The following is a 17152-nucleotide window of genomic DNA, read 5'->3' as shown; positions in this document are numbered from 1 at the left end:
ATTCTACGACCACGCGAACGTCATTCCGAGAGGCACCATCATTTCCCGATACTGATAACCTCATTAGAATGCATATTTTGGATGTACCTCTGCATGTAGTGGAATATTGACGTTGTTGAAACAAGGTTCTTTTGCGCCGTGTGATGAATAAACCCGAGGTCCAAGCGGAAAAGAAGCATTTATCGAACGGGCGCTAAGATGATCTAGGAAAATCACAAATAGAACGCTTGGCAATAAATTGGTGAACCTATGCATTATCGAAAGGCCAATCAATATATTAGAAAATCTTCAATAAGGAACTATATAGTGGCAAACGAGACTGTTGCTTGACAGTATAGACGAAACCACCTGGCACATGTTTCAGCTGTCCACGGGAAAGACCGCGTGAGATATCAGAGTGGCGCAAATACGTGAGCAAGATCTACTATTGCAGAATGATGGAATGATCAAGTTCTATAGACAAACCACTGGTAGATTCGGGCAATTCATTTACGAATATTAGGTAACAAAAAATGATGGTGGGTATTGCAAGTATATGTTGAACGAATACTATAGGGGATGGCGAAAACATACTATGCAGATGATCGACCAACCGGAACAGAAATCCCTATAGGTTATGTATGTACATACAGTATGTGATGGACAAGTAATTTGACTAATGCTCGACATGGACTGTAGACGAAAAATCGGATAAGGCAACAAAGATAGCTAATAGGAGCAAAGATACATTAGTGTAGACCCTTTTCCACCTCGTTCGTCTCAGGGCAAGGGGCGGAGTGGAGATGATCGACCACGTCTTCGAGGTTAAAGCTAGGGCCTGTCATGATAGTTTACCCTGGTCGATCATCCGAGTAGTCGATCGGCAAGCTGCACGCGTAATCACCATTCATTTTCACGAACGTCTGATCTGAAACAAATCTCAGAGCATGGCCAACAAACACCGTCATCACTGACTTCCGCACCAAGTCTCCACCTTGACTGCCAAGATACTTGGGGTACGTATTCTCCAGAGCGATCTGGATTCCGGAACAGCAGACCACGTACGCACACCTGGGCCGAGAATGCAGGGAGTGCAGCGGCTCCTGTATGGGATGCGGCTTGGCGAGGATCACGGATCAAATAAATCGGAGGAAATTAACAGCTCTATAGCTCATCAAGAAGCTTTTTTTCTTTTCCAATTTGAAACAAACGCTTGATTCTATTTCAATCAACAACTCTCCTCGAACTTTAGTCTCAAAAAGTCTCGAGTTCAAACGACATCATGTTGCACGCACCTACTACCAGTGCTATTCACACAGAGCTCCCGAAGCCAGTACAACCTTCAACAAATACGAAAATGACTGCTCGATTATTGAACAAGTTGGATACTATCCACCATATTGAAGAAGCCCATATCCTTCATTTGTCTCGACAAGTCGAGGTTTTCATGCAGTTACTTCCCCGAGACAACATCGGATATCACCCCGTGGGCTCAGGTGGTGTTTCATATCTCACCAAGCCTAATCTCGGCCAACAAATCAACTGCACTCTTGGTCTAGGAATGAAAGGTCTCGTCACTGAGACCGACCTTGAAAACCTCGAAGCCCTACACGACGACGCAGACTTAACACCCTCTATCCTCCTTTGCCCATACGCAGACCAAAGTGCATTGCAAGCCCTTGCCATGCGCAACTATGTGCTTGACAGCTTCCTCAACATTTATGCACGATCTCTACATGATATTCAGGTCGAGGTTGATCCTTACATGAGTTTTTCCGAGGATCTTACTTTCGGACCTGACATGATTGTCTCTCGAACCCCAGCAAACGACGATGTCACCTCATCATTTATTCACGCTTCAGTTGCTGGATTCAAAGACGACGGACGCTCAGTTGACGTTCTCGCCAGCCTCGCAGAAACAGCAGCCCTTCGACGTGATACAATTCTATACTTCGGCAAGATCGATGGCCAAATTGCTGGAGTTGGCGCTATGGCTTTGATGGAGACAAAGTATGGCAAGGTCGCGCATCTATACATCGACAGCACTGTGCCCAGCTTCCGTGGTCGAGGTGTTCAGAGTGCACTTATTCGCGCAAGACTTAATGATGCCAAATCTCTTGGTTATGACTTTGCTACTATCCACTGTCTCCCAAGCATTGGCACCGGTCGCAATGCCGAGAAAGAAGGATTTGGCCTCGCCTTCACAAAGACCATGTTGACCAAGAGGTCGGACTAAGGGGATACAATGATTCTCCATTAGATTTCTACTCCCTTTTCCGCATCACCCTTGGAGCCAATCCTTGATTTTCCCATATATACACTTTTTTCTTATTCCAGGCTGCAAGCGATTGGCATTGGATATGCCTTAGACGGTCACGCAATGGTTCTTCGTGAGCCGTTTTCTTCAATTTTCTTTTCTGCCTTCGATGCTTTACAAATTTTGAGTTACTTTGGCTTGATGGGGTGATTCCGGCATACTTATATAAATATGGCGTTGGATATTTCGAATTGTTTAGAAGATGATAATAGATTTCATTGATTATTACTTTAACACCATTCATTTTGCATTGATTCAAGATTGCGGTAGCCTCAAATAATAGTGACTCGCATTAAGCATCGAATTGAGAAGAAATATTCTTGTTCGTAGATTACCATGTGTTTCGCATGACCTGGAAGAGAGCTCTTAGCGTCCTCTTCATTCGCATATGTAGGCACGTACTATAGCACGTAGAGCTCTTTCATACTTGACGTCCTCTCCAAGTATGACAATATGTACACTTGGGCCCAGGTGGACCCAAGTGTACATCTTGTCAAATACTGATCATAGAATATATATTAGCCACTGAGAGGATCACCCGATCATGCCAAAATGCACTGGCAGCTTAATGAAGATTTATTACTCCAGTATTAAGAATCCATGCTTATAAACTGTATCTGCAAAGGTATCGATGGCCTCCACGCGAAAGTTGTACAATTGTGCTCTGATTTAGACAAAGTACCCAGTTGTATCGTTTTGGCGTACAAGTGGACCCTTTTAGGGTTGGCTCAGTCCGAGATCGGCTCTCCCGATTTGCCGCAAAATCTTATTCCCGAAATTGTCGGCTTTCAGGATGAACACTTCAACGCCTTGTTCATTTCAATAAATGGTATTTCGTGTCAATTCTATTCTTGTATTAAACAAGATGGGGGAAATTGCCGAGAATGCCGTCGAAGCGACTGCAATTGCGCTTCCAAACTCCGAACAATTCTACTTGAATAATGACCAAGGCCAGAAATATCTCATCCAAATATCTTGGCCACTGAATTGGAAGAATGCCCAAACTTCAAATCGTGGTCCAATTCCTATAATGTACGATCTCTCTGAAATGAAGAAAGGCCAATACCTGCTTACTTCATGTTGTTAGATATATTGTGGACGGGAATGCTTTATTCCTGACCGCAACCGAATCCGCTTGGCGTCGCAAGCTCGCGTCACGGTATGCTGGTGGCGGGTTGATAGTTGGCATCGGATATCCATTGACTGGAAAAATTTATGACTTTCAACGGCGGAATTATGATCTGACACCGCCGACGAAAAATCCAATGCCTGGCTATGGAGGCGCAAATAAATTTCTTGATTTTATCGATAGCTCTGTTCGACCCGCGGTCAAAGCACGATTCCCACAACTAACTGTGTCGAGAGAAGGTCTCTATGGCCATTCATATGGGGGTCTATTTGTACTCCATGCATTGTTGACACGACCGAACATGTTTCATAGCTACCTGGTCAGTAGCCCTTCGATATGGTGGAATCCTGCATGCATTATGGAAGAGGCGAAGGCATTCTTGAAGAAAGAGAATGAAGTTGCCAAAAATGGATCATTGCCATCATTGGCGATGTTCTGGGGCACCTTTGAGCAAACTCCGCCACGTTGGGATAATGAGTCCCTAGAAGACTACCACAAACGAGTACAGGTAGCATGTGACCAAAAGATGGCTGACCATGCTTTCGGCCTCTCCGAGATGCTCCGTGGCTCTAAAGCCCTACAGGCTATCAAAGCAGAAGAATATCATGGGGAGGATCATTTGAGTGTGATGCCGTGCTCTGTCAGTCGAAGCCTCATCATTTTCTTCGAAGATTGGCTGTAAAGCCATTGAAAATTCTATATAATCCCCAGCCTTCGGCTGGCTATTGAGCCAATTACAACCCCAGATTGCACACTCATTTCAAGAAATCTCTTGCCCTCGCTTGCCCTGACAAAGACGAGCTCTGGCATCTGAAATCGCCCCAGGACCAGTCAGATTGGACAAGAATCCACTTTCCTCCGATTGGTATTTCCTATAGCTCAAAACTCTAACAAGATGCCAAGCAGCCCCCGGTGGCCTTTCAAAATCCAGCCACGCCGGTTTTATCCAAAAGCAATAAAAATTAGGGGTTTCGCTCGGAGATTATCGGAGTGGGAGCTCAAATTTTACCAATTGAGGATTAGTTACTCCGTAGTTCCTAACTAATCAATCTAATCAGATCGGGTCCAAGCCACGCCAAGGAATGTAATGCTCGGTATGGTATTGAAGATTGTAGTCACCTGGGTACGAGTATTTTTGTTCTTTTTCTTTTTCTTTTTCTTTTTCTTTTCAATATTGTCGAAGCTTCAGAGGCAGACAAGGGGATAAAATCTGAAAGTTATATGCTATCATGGTAGTGTAGTCTCTGCTTGCCATTTCTTGTCCCACTTCGTTTCCTCTCTCCATGGAATGTGCATGTGTGACCAGTGGAACTAATAATGATTCTTTTTGACAACGCAATTCAAAACATACGATCTACGGAGCTTCCGATTGCAATGGCAATTTTCCGAGGAGCGAAGAATTAGACGAGCATAAGTTGCCAAGCATCTAACCGATGTCACATTGAATGCGAATGTCCTCGCAGTTTTAGATGACTCTTCATCAGTCGACACGACTCGGAGCAAGTAGAAGCGCTGTATCCGCGGGGCCATCTTGGCTTACTGAAGAATGCAGAGTCACGCCACCACAGCGGTTTTTCGTGCAAAAATTGGCGAAGAGAAGGGATTTGTTCATTCTGATTCTTCGGCCATATTGAAGACATGTTTTTCATGATGCTGGTGCCATTTTCTTGCTTATAAGATTAACAGTATAGCTTCTCATCATTGACACTGCAACAATTGTGAGCGCCATTGAAAAATTCCAAAACCCTCGTGACTGCTGAAACCGAAGCCACATGGAAAACCAAGCATTGGCACTGGACGCTAGTTTTATCTAACTGTATCTGACCTGAAAGCGCTGTACTGCATCGTAACACGGGCAATTGGAGATAAACCATGGCTAATATCCCAGTTGATTGGGTTCATTCAATTTCCTTACTATGCTTCAAAAAAACTTCTGTATTACAATTTCGCACTTATTTTCCTCTTCCTTCGCAAAGTATGGGAGCTGGCATAACCACCCCGAAATTCGGGACCCTGGAAAGCCCTAAAAGCGTTAGATTCGCCAAGAAACAGTATGGCCAATCTTCATAAGTAAGCCCTCGCCCGCCGTCAAGTACATGATTTCTACTACTTGTACGACTTTCCTTCGCTGCTGAAGACCATTATGGCGGTTTTCAGCAAATTGCACAGAATCGTTGGCGAAAAGTCACCCGCAGATTCTCCTGAACTTTCGACGGACGATCCGACGATTGTAGAGATCAGGGCCAATGACAAGGAAGCTTCACATCCAAGAAATGAACATGGAGTGTCTCTCAAAAATGATGAAGAAAGGCCAACAGAAGATGCGCAAATTGGTGTGAGACAGATCGAAGCCGTCACACTAGCTTGGACAAGGGGGTCGATGTTTACGATTTTGGTATTGTATGATGTTTTGCCCGTCTTGAGAATCATTCTACTAGCGAGCCTTACAATTAATCCTTTTCATCGTGTAGAATCTGGTTCCTTACCCTCATCAACAATATGAAAAGTTCCATGGTCTACAGTTTGACTGCTTATGCGACAAGCTCCTTCATGGGCCACTCGCTCTTGACGGTCATCACTATTGTAGCTAGTGCTATGACATCCGCTGTGTACATTCCCATGGCCAAAGCGCTAGATCTCTGGGGTCGTGCAGAAGGACTCCTCGTCATGATGCTCTTTTGTATCATTGGACTCGTTCTTCTTGCTGCATCGCAGAATCTACCAACTTACTGTGCCGGAGAGGTAGGATACATTCCTTGGACCAATAATCTACCATTGTGAATATCCGTTGACCAAATTCCCTTAAATAGGTATTTTACTCGGTTGGCTTTGGAGGCCTCGCTTACAGCTGGGATGTGCTCGCCGCAGACGTGACGAATCTGAGAAATCGTGGCCTGGCATTTGCTTTTACTTCGTCCCCTGCGTTGATTTCGGCGTTTGCAGGCTCAAAGGCTGCAGCAGAATTTCTGCTCCATGTCAACTGGCGTTGGGGTTATGGAATATGGGCAATCATCTTGCCAGTCTTCGCTTTGCCAGTCTATTTTATGCTGGCTTATAATCTGCGCAAAGCCGAGAAGAAAGGAATTATTGTGAAGGAGAAGAAAGAATGGCAATTTAACTTGCAGACTGTTTGGTGGATTGTTAGCGAGTTCGACAGTGAGTGATTCAAAAGTTCTTGAATGCGACATATTGTTATTGGATCAAGTTACTCACATGTATGTAGTCCCTGGTGTGATATTGTTCGCTGGTGGGCTGGTCATCTTTCTTCTTCCCTTCACTCTGGCCAGTACTGCCCCGAATGGATGGCAAACAGGTTATATCATTGCGATGATAGTGGCTGGTATTATCACAATCATACTGTTTGGCTTGTATGAGACGTTTATGGCCTCAAAGCCTTTCTTGGACTACAAATTTCTCACTGACCGGACCATTCTCGGCTCATGTCTGCTGAACATGACATACCAGATCTCATACTACTGCTATGGGAGCTATTTATCGTCTTTTCTGCAGGTAGTATATGAACTGGATGTGGCTACAGCCGGATACGTTGGTAACACCTTTAGCGTCGTCTGCTTTGTCTTCTTGTTCGTCGCTGGTTGGCTAATTCGGTGGACTGGTCGCTTCAAATGGATTCTTTGGGTTTGTGTACCAATGTACATCTTTGGACTAGGCCTCATGATTCATTTCCGACAACCCGGCGGCTATATTGGATACATTGTCATGTGCGAAGTGTTTTTCTCTGTGTCAGGAGGTATCTTTATTCTCTGCGTCCAATTAGCCACCCTCGCCTCAGTCGATCACCAACACATGGCTGCCGCATTAGCCCTTGTTTTTGTGTCTGGTGGTATTGGCGGTGCTGTTGGAAGCGCCATATGCGGAGCCATCTGGACAAATACATTCCTGAAGCAACTTCAACTTCACTTGCCAGCATCTGCTATGCCGAATATAACGCTTATCTACTCTCAGCTTCCTACGCAGCTCAGTTACCCTGTTGGAAGTCCCGAAAGGGATGCCATTGTCAAAGCCTATGGTTATGCCCAGCCAAGGATGCTTATTGCTGGGACTGTCGTGATGGTTCTCGGGTTTATTTGGGTTGGCATGATGAGAAACTTGAATGTGAAGAAGATGACTCAGACCAAGGGAAATGTTCTTTAGGGGAACAAAAAAGCAAGTTTCATTGATTTCTCGTACAAAATTAGATTAGATTTCATGGAGAATTACATGAGCAACTGTGGCAGGCGGACCTAATCAGGGGAAAGATCATGACTGAGATACAGGCTTCCTAGGAATTTCATGCGCGCGCACGGGTGTCTTCATGGAGTTGCTGGACGAGTTGTGGCTATTTTGCTCAGCAAAGTTTTCATTCCGTCTTTTGTTACGTTTGCGAATGAAGAGACTAGAAGAATACGTGGTCAGTAATTGAATGGTGATGAAAGGAATGCAGAATCTTACAATAGTCCAAAGGCAAGTGTAGCAACGAATGGAACCCCAAGACCAACACACAAACCAATAATGAGCTTCTTATTTGTTCCATTTGCCGTTCCCTCCAGGATACTTTTCACATTAGATGTCGAGGAAGGAGTATAAGCAGTCGGTGTTCCAGCCGTCGACGAGAATCTCTTGACATTTGTTCCAAATGGTATGGGAGTTGCAACGGAAGCAGAGGTCTTTGCTGGAAAAGTCGGGTCCTCGCCAGACTGAATTGTCACCGTGGTTGTGACTGTGGACTCGTAGGAAGTGGTTTCCTGAAGATTGGCTGGACAATTGACCAGCCCCGATGTTATGCATCTTACAATGGTGTAAGACTCTTCTGATGTGACTGATGTCGTGATTAAATCGTCACGATTACGAAGTTGAGCCTGGGCTGTGGTATGTGGTGTAGATGTCGTCGACTTTTCTTCCGCACATGTACTGGCCAAAGTAGTATACCAGATAGGAACAGTTGTGTTTGGCGATGGGCCCCAAGAGTAAGCATCGACTGCCACTGTAGCTCCGGCAGCTGCTCCCACTGCAAGTGTATATTCTGCAAAGGCAGCCATCTCGCAATCACCTTCATTGGCTTCTGATGAGCCTTTGACCCCCATAAGGAAGTCAGCAACATAGGCAAACATGTCTGCACTGACGCCTGCACTATAGCTCGGGAGAAGCCTCAAATCATTTGATTCAAACTCAAATCCGACACTCGCCTTGAGACTCAAAATGGCCTGAATTGAGCCCTCTCCTGCAATTGTCACAGGAAGAAACTCATAATGCCCAGAAGGCCTGTCAATTTTGGCGATTAGCTTTCGGTTCCATGAGGGATATACGTAGCAAATGCTACTCACATTGTAATACTTGAGAAATTGCTGTTGAACAATTCCAAATTAAAAGTCAATAAATCGTCCAGTTGAATATGTATACCACTTCCTATCTCAATTTCTGCTGCCGCGATCAAAATAATATCAACACTGAAGACAGCACCCGCCGTGAGTCCAGGAACGGCAAATCCCGCAGGAGTCTGTGATGTGAAGAGATTCAGGGTATAAGTTGCACCTGCAGTCAGGGTAATATCAAGATCTAAGTATAATTCCAAGTCCTCGAATTCGATTTGTACGTGGGCTTCCGGAATCTTGGGCAGATTCTCCAAATTGAAATCCAAGTCAAGTGTTGGAAAAGCCTCGATCTTGAAGTCGCCATCACTGAATTGATCTGACACATTTTTGGCATAGTCCTCTAACTGATCCACCGCTTCTTTCGTAATATTCATGACCTCGTCTTTGAAGTTATCAAGTGTATTGGTGAAATTGAAGCCTTCTGTGATAGTAAGAGCGCCTCTGGCCATCCCTTTAACATAACAGGTTGAACACGCAATTTCGATGGAACTAGTGCAAGATGAACCCATGTCAGCGTTTTCAATCCAAAGATCAATCATAAATAGTAGTGTATTTGGTTCTGACTTATCACTGTAACTAAACAAAGTTGCACCGGTCCAGCTTTTGTCCAAAGAAGTCTTGTTCATGGGATACGAAACATCATTTGATCGCGTCTTGGCCATACCAAGGGCTCGTCCAAAGACATTCAAAGTGTCTCTATTGGTCATGCCGGGGCCATTTCGAATATTCAGACCAGTATTTTCTGGTGAAAAAGCAACAGAAGTTACCCAGAAGATGCTCAAAGCCAAGAATATAATGCATCCAAGAAAAGACATTCTTATTCTCACTCGTTAGCTCGTAGATGGAAAGAGGGCGTAATGACCAACGACAGATGAAGGGGACTCGTGGGTTATAAGCCAACGCAAAATAATGAGCTGGGATCCAATTGACCCAATGTTGGCTGTGCTGGCTCTCTTAGAGTCTTAATCCAGATATTGTGGGGGCTCGACAAGGGTATGCATCCGCGCTAACAAAACGAACATGTTCACATGCGTTGCTTTTAAAGCACATCCGATAACAAATCTCTCCAGATAGAATGAAATAAACTTGATAAAAACCTTGCAATTGTGTTTCTGGGCATCGCGGAGAATGCTATACCTGATTTCCAAGCCGACTCAAGACCGCATGTCCGTATTCAAACTATCATGCCCCTATTCATCGGTTGGGAAAAGGAAGAGCATAAGTACGAGCTGTGCCGTCCTCGTGCATGACTCCGCCTTATCCCTGGGGCTACAAAGGACTGAAGTTGGGAAATGTCCGCAGGTACTCAATTCACCCAGCTCCCCAGCAGACAAGGCCATCAAGAGGATGGTAGAGACATGAACGAGATTTGCGGAAGGTTTTTATAAGCGACCATCATAAGTATGGGTAGGCCGTATAGGGTCATTGTGATGTACAGTAGATATTCCCATTATTTAAAGGAGATTTGGGTGATTGGGGGCCACATGCAACTTAAATGCCTTGGGGGCGAGAACGGAATTTAGTCTCATTTTGGTCATGAAGCCGCGACTGGATAATTCTACGAGAAGAAGATAGTCTGAAACTTTGAAATAGAGCCCGAAAGGGCTATTAGATTCGCGATAAAGTAAGCTTTATTATAAGTACTTGTAGTGTGTGTGTGGATTCGACACGAGAAGCTCATATCGCACGTTTAAACGCATATAACATCTTGATTTCACAAGGTTGCTCCTGCAAGCAGCACAGCACCAGAGGCAAGGAGAGCATTGAATCCAGGAACTAAGTTGCTGGCAGCGTTCTTTTCCTCAGACGAGTCTGAACTCGATTCGGAACCAGTGTCGTCAGAGCTGGAGCTGTCCGAGCTGGAGCTAGAACCAGAATCTATAATTATTTGAGTCAGCTTCTTTGCCATTCCTACTTGTAATCCAGAAACGCGCTCGCGAACATACCCCCGCTGAGACATTGATCCTCGGCATCTGAGAATCGATCCTGGAAGTCCGAGAGCTTCGAGGAAGCATCGCTAAGCTCGCTAGAGTCACACCCATCTTGGATACAGGTGGTGAGTTTTTCGGCTGAATCCTGGATGGAGGAGAATGATGCGCTGCCACAGAGACAGTCCAAAGTACCCTTGTCGGCACTTCCGCACTTATCCTCCAGACCGGCGTCGGTGTAGAAGTCGTTCAGGCATGATTTAATGCATTGGGGAACGTCACCCACGATTTCGTTCCATGTCTTATAATCGCTGGCGGCAGTGGCCGAGATGGAGGCGAGACCGACGAGAGCAACGGAGAGGAAACGCATATTGGAATGGTATATCTATAGAGAAAAAAGTGGAAGTATTGGAGGAAGGGCTGGTGATGTCTTCCAAAGATCCTTATAAACAGTTCAAGAAATTGCAATTGACAAAGATAATGTTTGACGGTGACTACTGCCCGACTTTATAGATGGCCGGCTTCTCGCGACTCCATCACATCGTGCCGTCTGCGCATTATCAAGCGCGAACGAAAATACTGTCTGTGCTTATACAACTTACATTCGATTTTAGGGATCTCGAGATGATCAGTTTCCAAGAATAGTCATATCACAATTGTATACGAGACGGGGTGGCATTTACCCAGCGGAAAAGGCTTGGCCAAAGTCCTAAACCGTCAAACAGGGGCGGGTTAAAGCGCCGCGAATGGCTCGCTCGATGTCTTTTCAACGTCTCAAGGGGCACGCGAGGCTTGGCAATGCGCGGGAAAATTATAGCGGGACTCATTGTCGAAAGCTTCTCGTATTCAATTGTCAATCGCAATTTCGGTACATGCTCCCTTTTGTGAATCAATACGAAGAGCCTCCACAAATCTGATTGGACCTTGAATGAAAGGAGACCCTAATGAGTGGATACATGGAGATCAAGAGATTGCCAAGTCGAGAGTTACAACAGATGAAGTGAAAGGGTTGTGGGGGTGTGGAGAACATCTCATGTTCAACGAGATGTAGTCCGTCCTCCGTGGTTGAAATTTTCCTCCGAGCTGAGCCTCCCCTATCTCAATTGATGGTGTAGTCAAGGACGACCTATTGGTTCGCGAGTGGATCACAATAAGAACCCGATCTGGAAAATTGAATATTTGAGGCGGACTAGACATAAACCCGAGCATTTGATGTACCTCGGCTTTATCACCCCGGAGCGCGAGAGGAGATGTACATAAGTTTCAAGTAAATTCGGTCGAGCATTCAGTGGCAGAATTATCTCGAGGTTGCGCATACGATTGGGTACAGCTCCTGTAATTTTCTAATGATTTGACCATACGAAATATTAGCAGAAGAAAATGGATTCGCAGCACGATGAGATCCCATCAACATGATTTATAGACTCTCACTAGGTGAAAACTGACCACTACATCGCCATTATGCTCATGAATAATAGTTGGAAGGATAGTATTATATCATGATAGCTGGAACTAGGATCTGCCGGCTTGGACAGCAGGCATAGAGATATAACAAGCCTGGATGATTATTCTCGCGCTGTCGGTACCCTGGGAAGCTTCTGTGTAGAGATTGGCACCAACAGGCTCTATCTCAAAGTGTTGAATTGAGGTTGGATGAACGTAAACAATATCAAGCTCAGGAGAAAAGGCTAAGCATTCAAGATTGAGAGTACTATCACTAGTACTAATAGAAGCCTATGGGTATTGTATGCTTACTTGTGCTTCAATGCTATTTTCCTCCCAAGTGGACATCGACAGAACCCATTCTGGATTGAGAGATCTGACCCAAAATTGTTTTAAAATCCAACTTTTCAATCCATTAAGGGCTCTTGACCTGTCATCAATTTAAAATCTAATGCAGAATTGCCGATTGCAATTAAGTATCAACATGAGGAATTCTCTATTATTGGAACACTGAAATAGAAAGATATTCGATTTCATGATGCGGATGAGGGATACATTTAATCATCAACCCGTTGATGTTGTGGAGAATCCATCCAATTCATACCTCAATATAGACCGGGGGCAATCTTTTGTCTAAGATGAAAATCAATATTAGAATTTCATACAACATTATACAAAGATGTATAGAAATAGACTTTCGAGTTTGATCCATTGGTAACTCGATTGGATTGGGTTCTATATCCATATAGAATGGATTCCATATTCAAAATCTATTGGATTGGTGTTTGGGTCAGATTCTTTTGACCCGAATTGGATTCTGACAATGCCAGGAAAATTATTCTTTCGATTCAGTTTATTTTATTTCTTATTTCGTCCGCTATTTCAAATTTTATATGACATTATATGATAATTCTGATGCCTGACGTCTTGAGGCAACTGTTGTATATTACCAGGATGCCAACTCATACTCACGCTTAATAGCGTCCTAACATTTTTTAGAACCACTTCTTCCAAAGAATATGGCTCCATGTTCCAATGTGCACAGGGCAGAGATGTGTTAAAGAAATCGTTTGGGGGAGTGGAGCGTGACTAAACCTCGCAGTATCCAATTGCCATCAAGGTCCACCCTGGGAATTCGTTGTTGCCTAACTTTCTCATGGCCTGTTTGTATCACATCACAGTGTCATTTCTTAACACAGGAGGTGAAAGAGTTACAACATTTCTGGCGTGTCAATGAATCATTACTCTGGGAGAAGGAGATTCACGTCCTTTTGTCCATGGCCAGGCAACAGGATTCCCGATGTAAAGGGTGGCAGTAGAAGGGAAAAAATGATGAACACCAATTTTGAAGGCATCAAATAAATCCTCCTTAAGTGGAGGTTTGAGAGAGGTAAAAGAATGACATCTACAGGCTTTTCTATAGTGGTGTGATGCAGCTGGCGAACGGTGCTATATTCCCGCGGATTGGGGGATTCCAACAAAGAGCTTTGGGATTTCTGAAACAACAAAACCACGTATGATAAGGCAAAGGTCTCAAGCTGCAGAGAGATCTCAAGCTGCAGAGTTTACACCAAGATTGAGTAACATTTATAGTAGATGACCGGTGTTTTCTAATGAGAATATAACCAGTTCCGTTTATCGGTCCTCATCTCGGTCTAAAAACTCGCACGACGCAAGAACGCAATTATCGATAGTCATTTGGCAGAACAGGCCTTTCAGAATATGGGACTTTATATTATAATGTATATCTCGTCAGTAGTGTATTCCCATGAGATGTCTTCATTCCATACCTGAAGATTACTATTTTCGGGTAAATCCCTGCTCCATCTGACTTGGATTATTGGTAGCGTAAGAAGCGACTGCTGGGGGCTTCTGAATGCCCGGTGACATAGGATAAGCCCATTTTTGTATAGGAGGTGGTTGGAATGAGTTTTGCTGAAGTTCCTTCTCCTTCTGCTTTTTCTCTCGGCGCATTTTGATGACGACGGCAATGACAACCCCAATCACAATGAGGGCAACGATCGGAATAATGATGGCCTTGAGAAGGATCCTGAGGAGACCCATACTGAGGTCGTATAAAAGGCTGAAGAGAGGGCAACGGTAACCGAAAGGCTATTGCAAGGAAATGGCTATTGCTCTATTATTTCGAAGTTGAGGATCCTGGAGATTGAAGAGAAGGAAGACATATCCAAGTGCATCCTTTTCGAGGATTTATAGTTTCACTGAGTCCCCTTCGAGGGCCATTACTAGCAAGGCGCAGCCCATGGCAGGGAGGAGGTTTGGCCTGGCGCTTACTTTGATTATATGGTTGGATGAAAGTAGTACAGGCCCACAAGCGAGAATGTGATAATAGCTGTTTCCCTCGCCCGGGGCTGTATATAACCCTCCAATGAATGTCGCAGAAGAAGGGAAATGACAACGGGGCAGACAATGAAGTTCCCCCTAGATCTGACGGCTAAGCTTCAGCCCTATAGGGCTGCAGTGATGTGACGGCCTGTGCAGAGTGGAGAATTACATTGCCTTGCTAGCTACAATGCTAGTTTCTATCTCCGCTTCGTGACTTGGATTTGTGAGCTTCAAGTGGCTCCTCCAAGCCAGGTAGGTTGTGGTGATAATCACTGTATCCAGCTTGAATTGACAGAGATGATCAAGGCCATCTTATGACTACCATTCGAGGACGAAAATATTAACTGTGTAGGAAGTTTTGCGAGAAAACACCATGGGTGATCAACTACCTTGATACGTACCCAGGCAGGCAACAACATAATTATCTGAGGAGTTCTAATAACTCGTCTACCCCGGGAGCACGGCCAATTCTTCATGAAGAGTCCCTTCCTCTCGAGTTGTTGTCATCTCAGCTGTATTCTACGATGCAGCAGACATAAATTGAGGTGGATCCACGTCCGATCAAGATCATGATCAAGCATGAGGTTGCTCGGTTCTCAGGCACTCAAGATGTTGCCTGAAATCTGGTCTTGGTAATACTCGCAATACGATTTGTTGAAAGGAATGTCGTGGGGTTTGCAATCGTGCAGAAGATGCATGTACTGTAAAAAATAGGGGTAGAAGACACAGCGTCTTTCAATCACACAGTACAGTAGGCAATGAGATACCAACATCATGATTATGTACCCGGTCGATCTACGCCGAATCAAAAGCCACCCAGCGCCACAAACAACCGAAAGGAGCCACTTTACGCTTTTGCTGTATATACTTCCACCCTTGCATATTTGCAAACCAGAGATCGCGCACTTCCACAGCAAGGAGCAGACATTGCACACATTCAAACATTTTTATTCACAGATTAACTGAACGCGAAGACTTACCTTCAACTTAGCAAAAGGATTACAAAACCCGGCTGCCTTCAAAATGCCCCCAAAATGCCAATGCTTGGCCAGCTCCGCCGCAGTCCGAATCTCGTTCTCGTTTGCTCTTTCGCAATGATTTCCATTCTCGGAGATAAGATTAATTCCTATCCAGCCTTGTTTAGACGGTCATCATCCAAATCAGCCCCTGGCTTGGCGCCACACGTGTGGCTCTGAGCAGTTCCGACTGATCCACTGGCCCCATTTACAGGACTAGTAAGCCAGCGATATTCGGCAGATCTCTGGGGGGGGGGTAAATCTGATGGTTCTGAAAGTGTGACAAACAAGGGGGAGGGCATTTAAAATGCCACATGTTCCCTGTCGCGTGTTTGATAGCTCTGCGCTGAAATGAAATGTCTCGACTTACTCAATGTCTAGTTCAAGTGCGGACGAAAGCGTTCGCTAAGTTTGCCATTGTTGCATTCTTCCTCTTTCTACTTGGGTTTTCAATCCGATACATCCATAATACGCAATTCATTGGAGAATACCTCGATCCTGCCGAGGAACGGCAAATTGAGATATTTGATTTTTCCGAGACCGAAGATGAAAAACGATGCTTTGATAGCGTGGCTCCAGGACCAAACCCGATACCCAAGATAGTTCACTTTATCTGGCTTGATAATCCCGAATTGAATTTCATGACCTACCTGACAATTCGATCCGCCATAGTCTCAATCAGACCTGAGCGGATCAATCTGCACTACACATCCCTCAACGAAACAAACCCATGGTTTCTCGAACTACGCGATCATCTATATCTCGTGCCGCATGACCTGGAGAAGGAATATCCGAAACAATTGGAAGAGAAATGGGGAACCAAGCGTATTTCCGATATACTCCGCCTAGATACTATTGACAAAGAGGGAGGGATCTATCTTGACATGGACGTGATTGCCTTGCGCCCCTTCGACAACCTTCTTAATAGCAAGACAGATGCGGTACTTGGACATCAAGGTGCGGATCGAAACGCAGTATCCAATGCGATCATCGTCGGGCGTCGAGGGTCGAAATTCATCAAGCGCTGGCGGGCTAGCTATGGAAACTTTTCAAGCAATGAAGAGGATTATTATGCCATTGTTCTTCCAAAGAAGCTGTCTCTTGATCACCCGAGCGATATATGTGTGCTGTCTCCCGTAGCCTTTTTTTGGCCAACTTGGACCGAAAGACATATCAAGTATATGCATCAGCGACTTTCAAAACCCGAGGCCAAGGAGTTTGCGAAGGTAGTGATGTGGCACAATGGTCGACTACGACAGAACCAATTGGCATACCATGGGTGGAGCCAGGCCGCCTCTTCTCAATTGAGTGAACTTGATGAAGAAAGTATCAAGAGGGACGAAACTCGGTTCAATATACTGGCTCGCAGATTTCTGCTTTGATATAAAAACTTGTACGCAAATATTTAGCGGTGATACCAATATATGATTGAAACATAATTTGAATTCTATTCTTGAATAATGGATCATAGTAAGAGTTTTCTTTTCAATCCATTCAAAAGGAAACTCGTAAATGACACTCAAACCGACGACGTGAGTTGATATGAACTCTATTAAACACGAGATGAAAAAAAAAAAACAAAAAAAATCGCCAAATGATACCTCGCAAAAAGCCACAATATA

At 44.6% G+C, this 17152-nt stretch overlaps 6 protein-coding genes across 6 annotated transcripts; 3 read left to right on the top strand and 3 right to left on the bottom strand.

Moving 5' to 3' along the window:
• Window positions 1-1261: 1261 nt before the first annotated feature.
• N7469_003855 (GNAT family N-acetyltransferase) lies at window positions 1262-2215 on the top strand (the record flags this gene model as incomplete). Its single annotated transcript, XM_056642775.1, has 1 exon — window positions 1262-2215. One exon carries the CDS (start codon window positions 1262-1264, stop codon window positions 2213-2215), a length of 954 nt encoding a protein of 317 aa, XP_056502187.1.
• A 946-nt stretch (window positions 2216-3161) lies between these two features.
• On the top strand, window positions 3162-7580 carry mirB (uncharacterized protein; the record flags this gene model as incomplete). The annotated part of the gene is made up of 6 exons (XM_056642774.1): window positions 3162-3328; window positions 3384-4065; window positions 5563-5825; window positions 5897-6167; window positions 6236-6581; window positions 6649-7580. The coding sequence occupies 6 exons, from the start codon at window positions 3162-3164 to the stop codon at window positions 7578-7580; spliced, it is 2661 nt and encodes an 886-aa protein (XP_056502186.1).
• A 293-nt stretch (window positions 7581-7873) lies between these two features.
• N7469_003853 (uncharacterized protein) lies at window positions 7874-9504 on the bottom strand (the record flags this gene model as incomplete). Its single annotated transcript, XM_056642773.1, has 2 exons — window positions 7874-8687; window positions 8750-9504. The coding sequence occupies 2 exons, from the start codon at window positions 9502-9504 to the stop codon at window positions 7874-7876; spliced, it is 1569 nt and encodes a 522-aa protein (XP_056502185.1).
• Window positions 9505-10511: 1007 nt separating this feature from the next.
• N7469_003852 (uncharacterized protein) lies at window positions 10512-11095 on the bottom strand (the record flags this gene model as incomplete). Its single annotated transcript, XM_056642772.1, has 2 exons — window positions 10512-10675; window positions 10744-11095. 2 exons carry the CDS (start codon window positions 11093-11095, stop codon window positions 10512-10514), a joined length of 516 nt encoding a protein of 171 aa, XP_056502184.1.
• Window positions 11096-13968: 2873 nt separating this feature from the next.
• Window positions 13969-14232, bottom strand: N7469_003851 (uncharacterized protein; the record flags this gene model as incomplete). Its single annotated transcript, XM_056642771.1, has 1 exon — window positions 13969-14232. The coding sequence occupies one exon, from the start codon at window positions 14230-14232 to the stop codon at window positions 13969-13971; it is 264 nt and encodes an 87-aa protein (XP_056502183.1).
• A 1654-nt stretch (window positions 14233-15886) lies between these two features.
• Window positions 15887-16912, top strand: N7469_003850 (uncharacterized protein; the record flags this gene model as incomplete). Its single annotated transcript, XM_056642770.1, has 1 exon — window positions 15887-16912. The coding sequence occupies one exon, from the start codon at window positions 15887-15889 to the stop codon at window positions 16910-16912; it is 1026 nt and encodes a 341-aa protein (XP_056502182.1).
• Between the last annotated feature and the right edge of the window lie 240 nt (window positions 16913-17152).

Source organism: Penicillium citrinum (assembly GCF_028827155.1).
Source record: "Penicillium citrinum strain IBT 23319 chromosome Unknown utg000003l:1.0-4596430.0:1.0-4598250.0, whole genome shotgun sequence".
In the NCBI taxonomy this organism is placed as follows: domain Eukaryota; kingdom Fungi; phylum Ascomycota; class Eurotiomycetes; order Eurotiales; family Aspergillaceae; genus Penicillium; species Penicillium citrinum.
The sequence above is the reverse complement of the archived record's forward strand: the minus strand, read 5'-3'. Positions and strand labels throughout refer to the sequence as shown.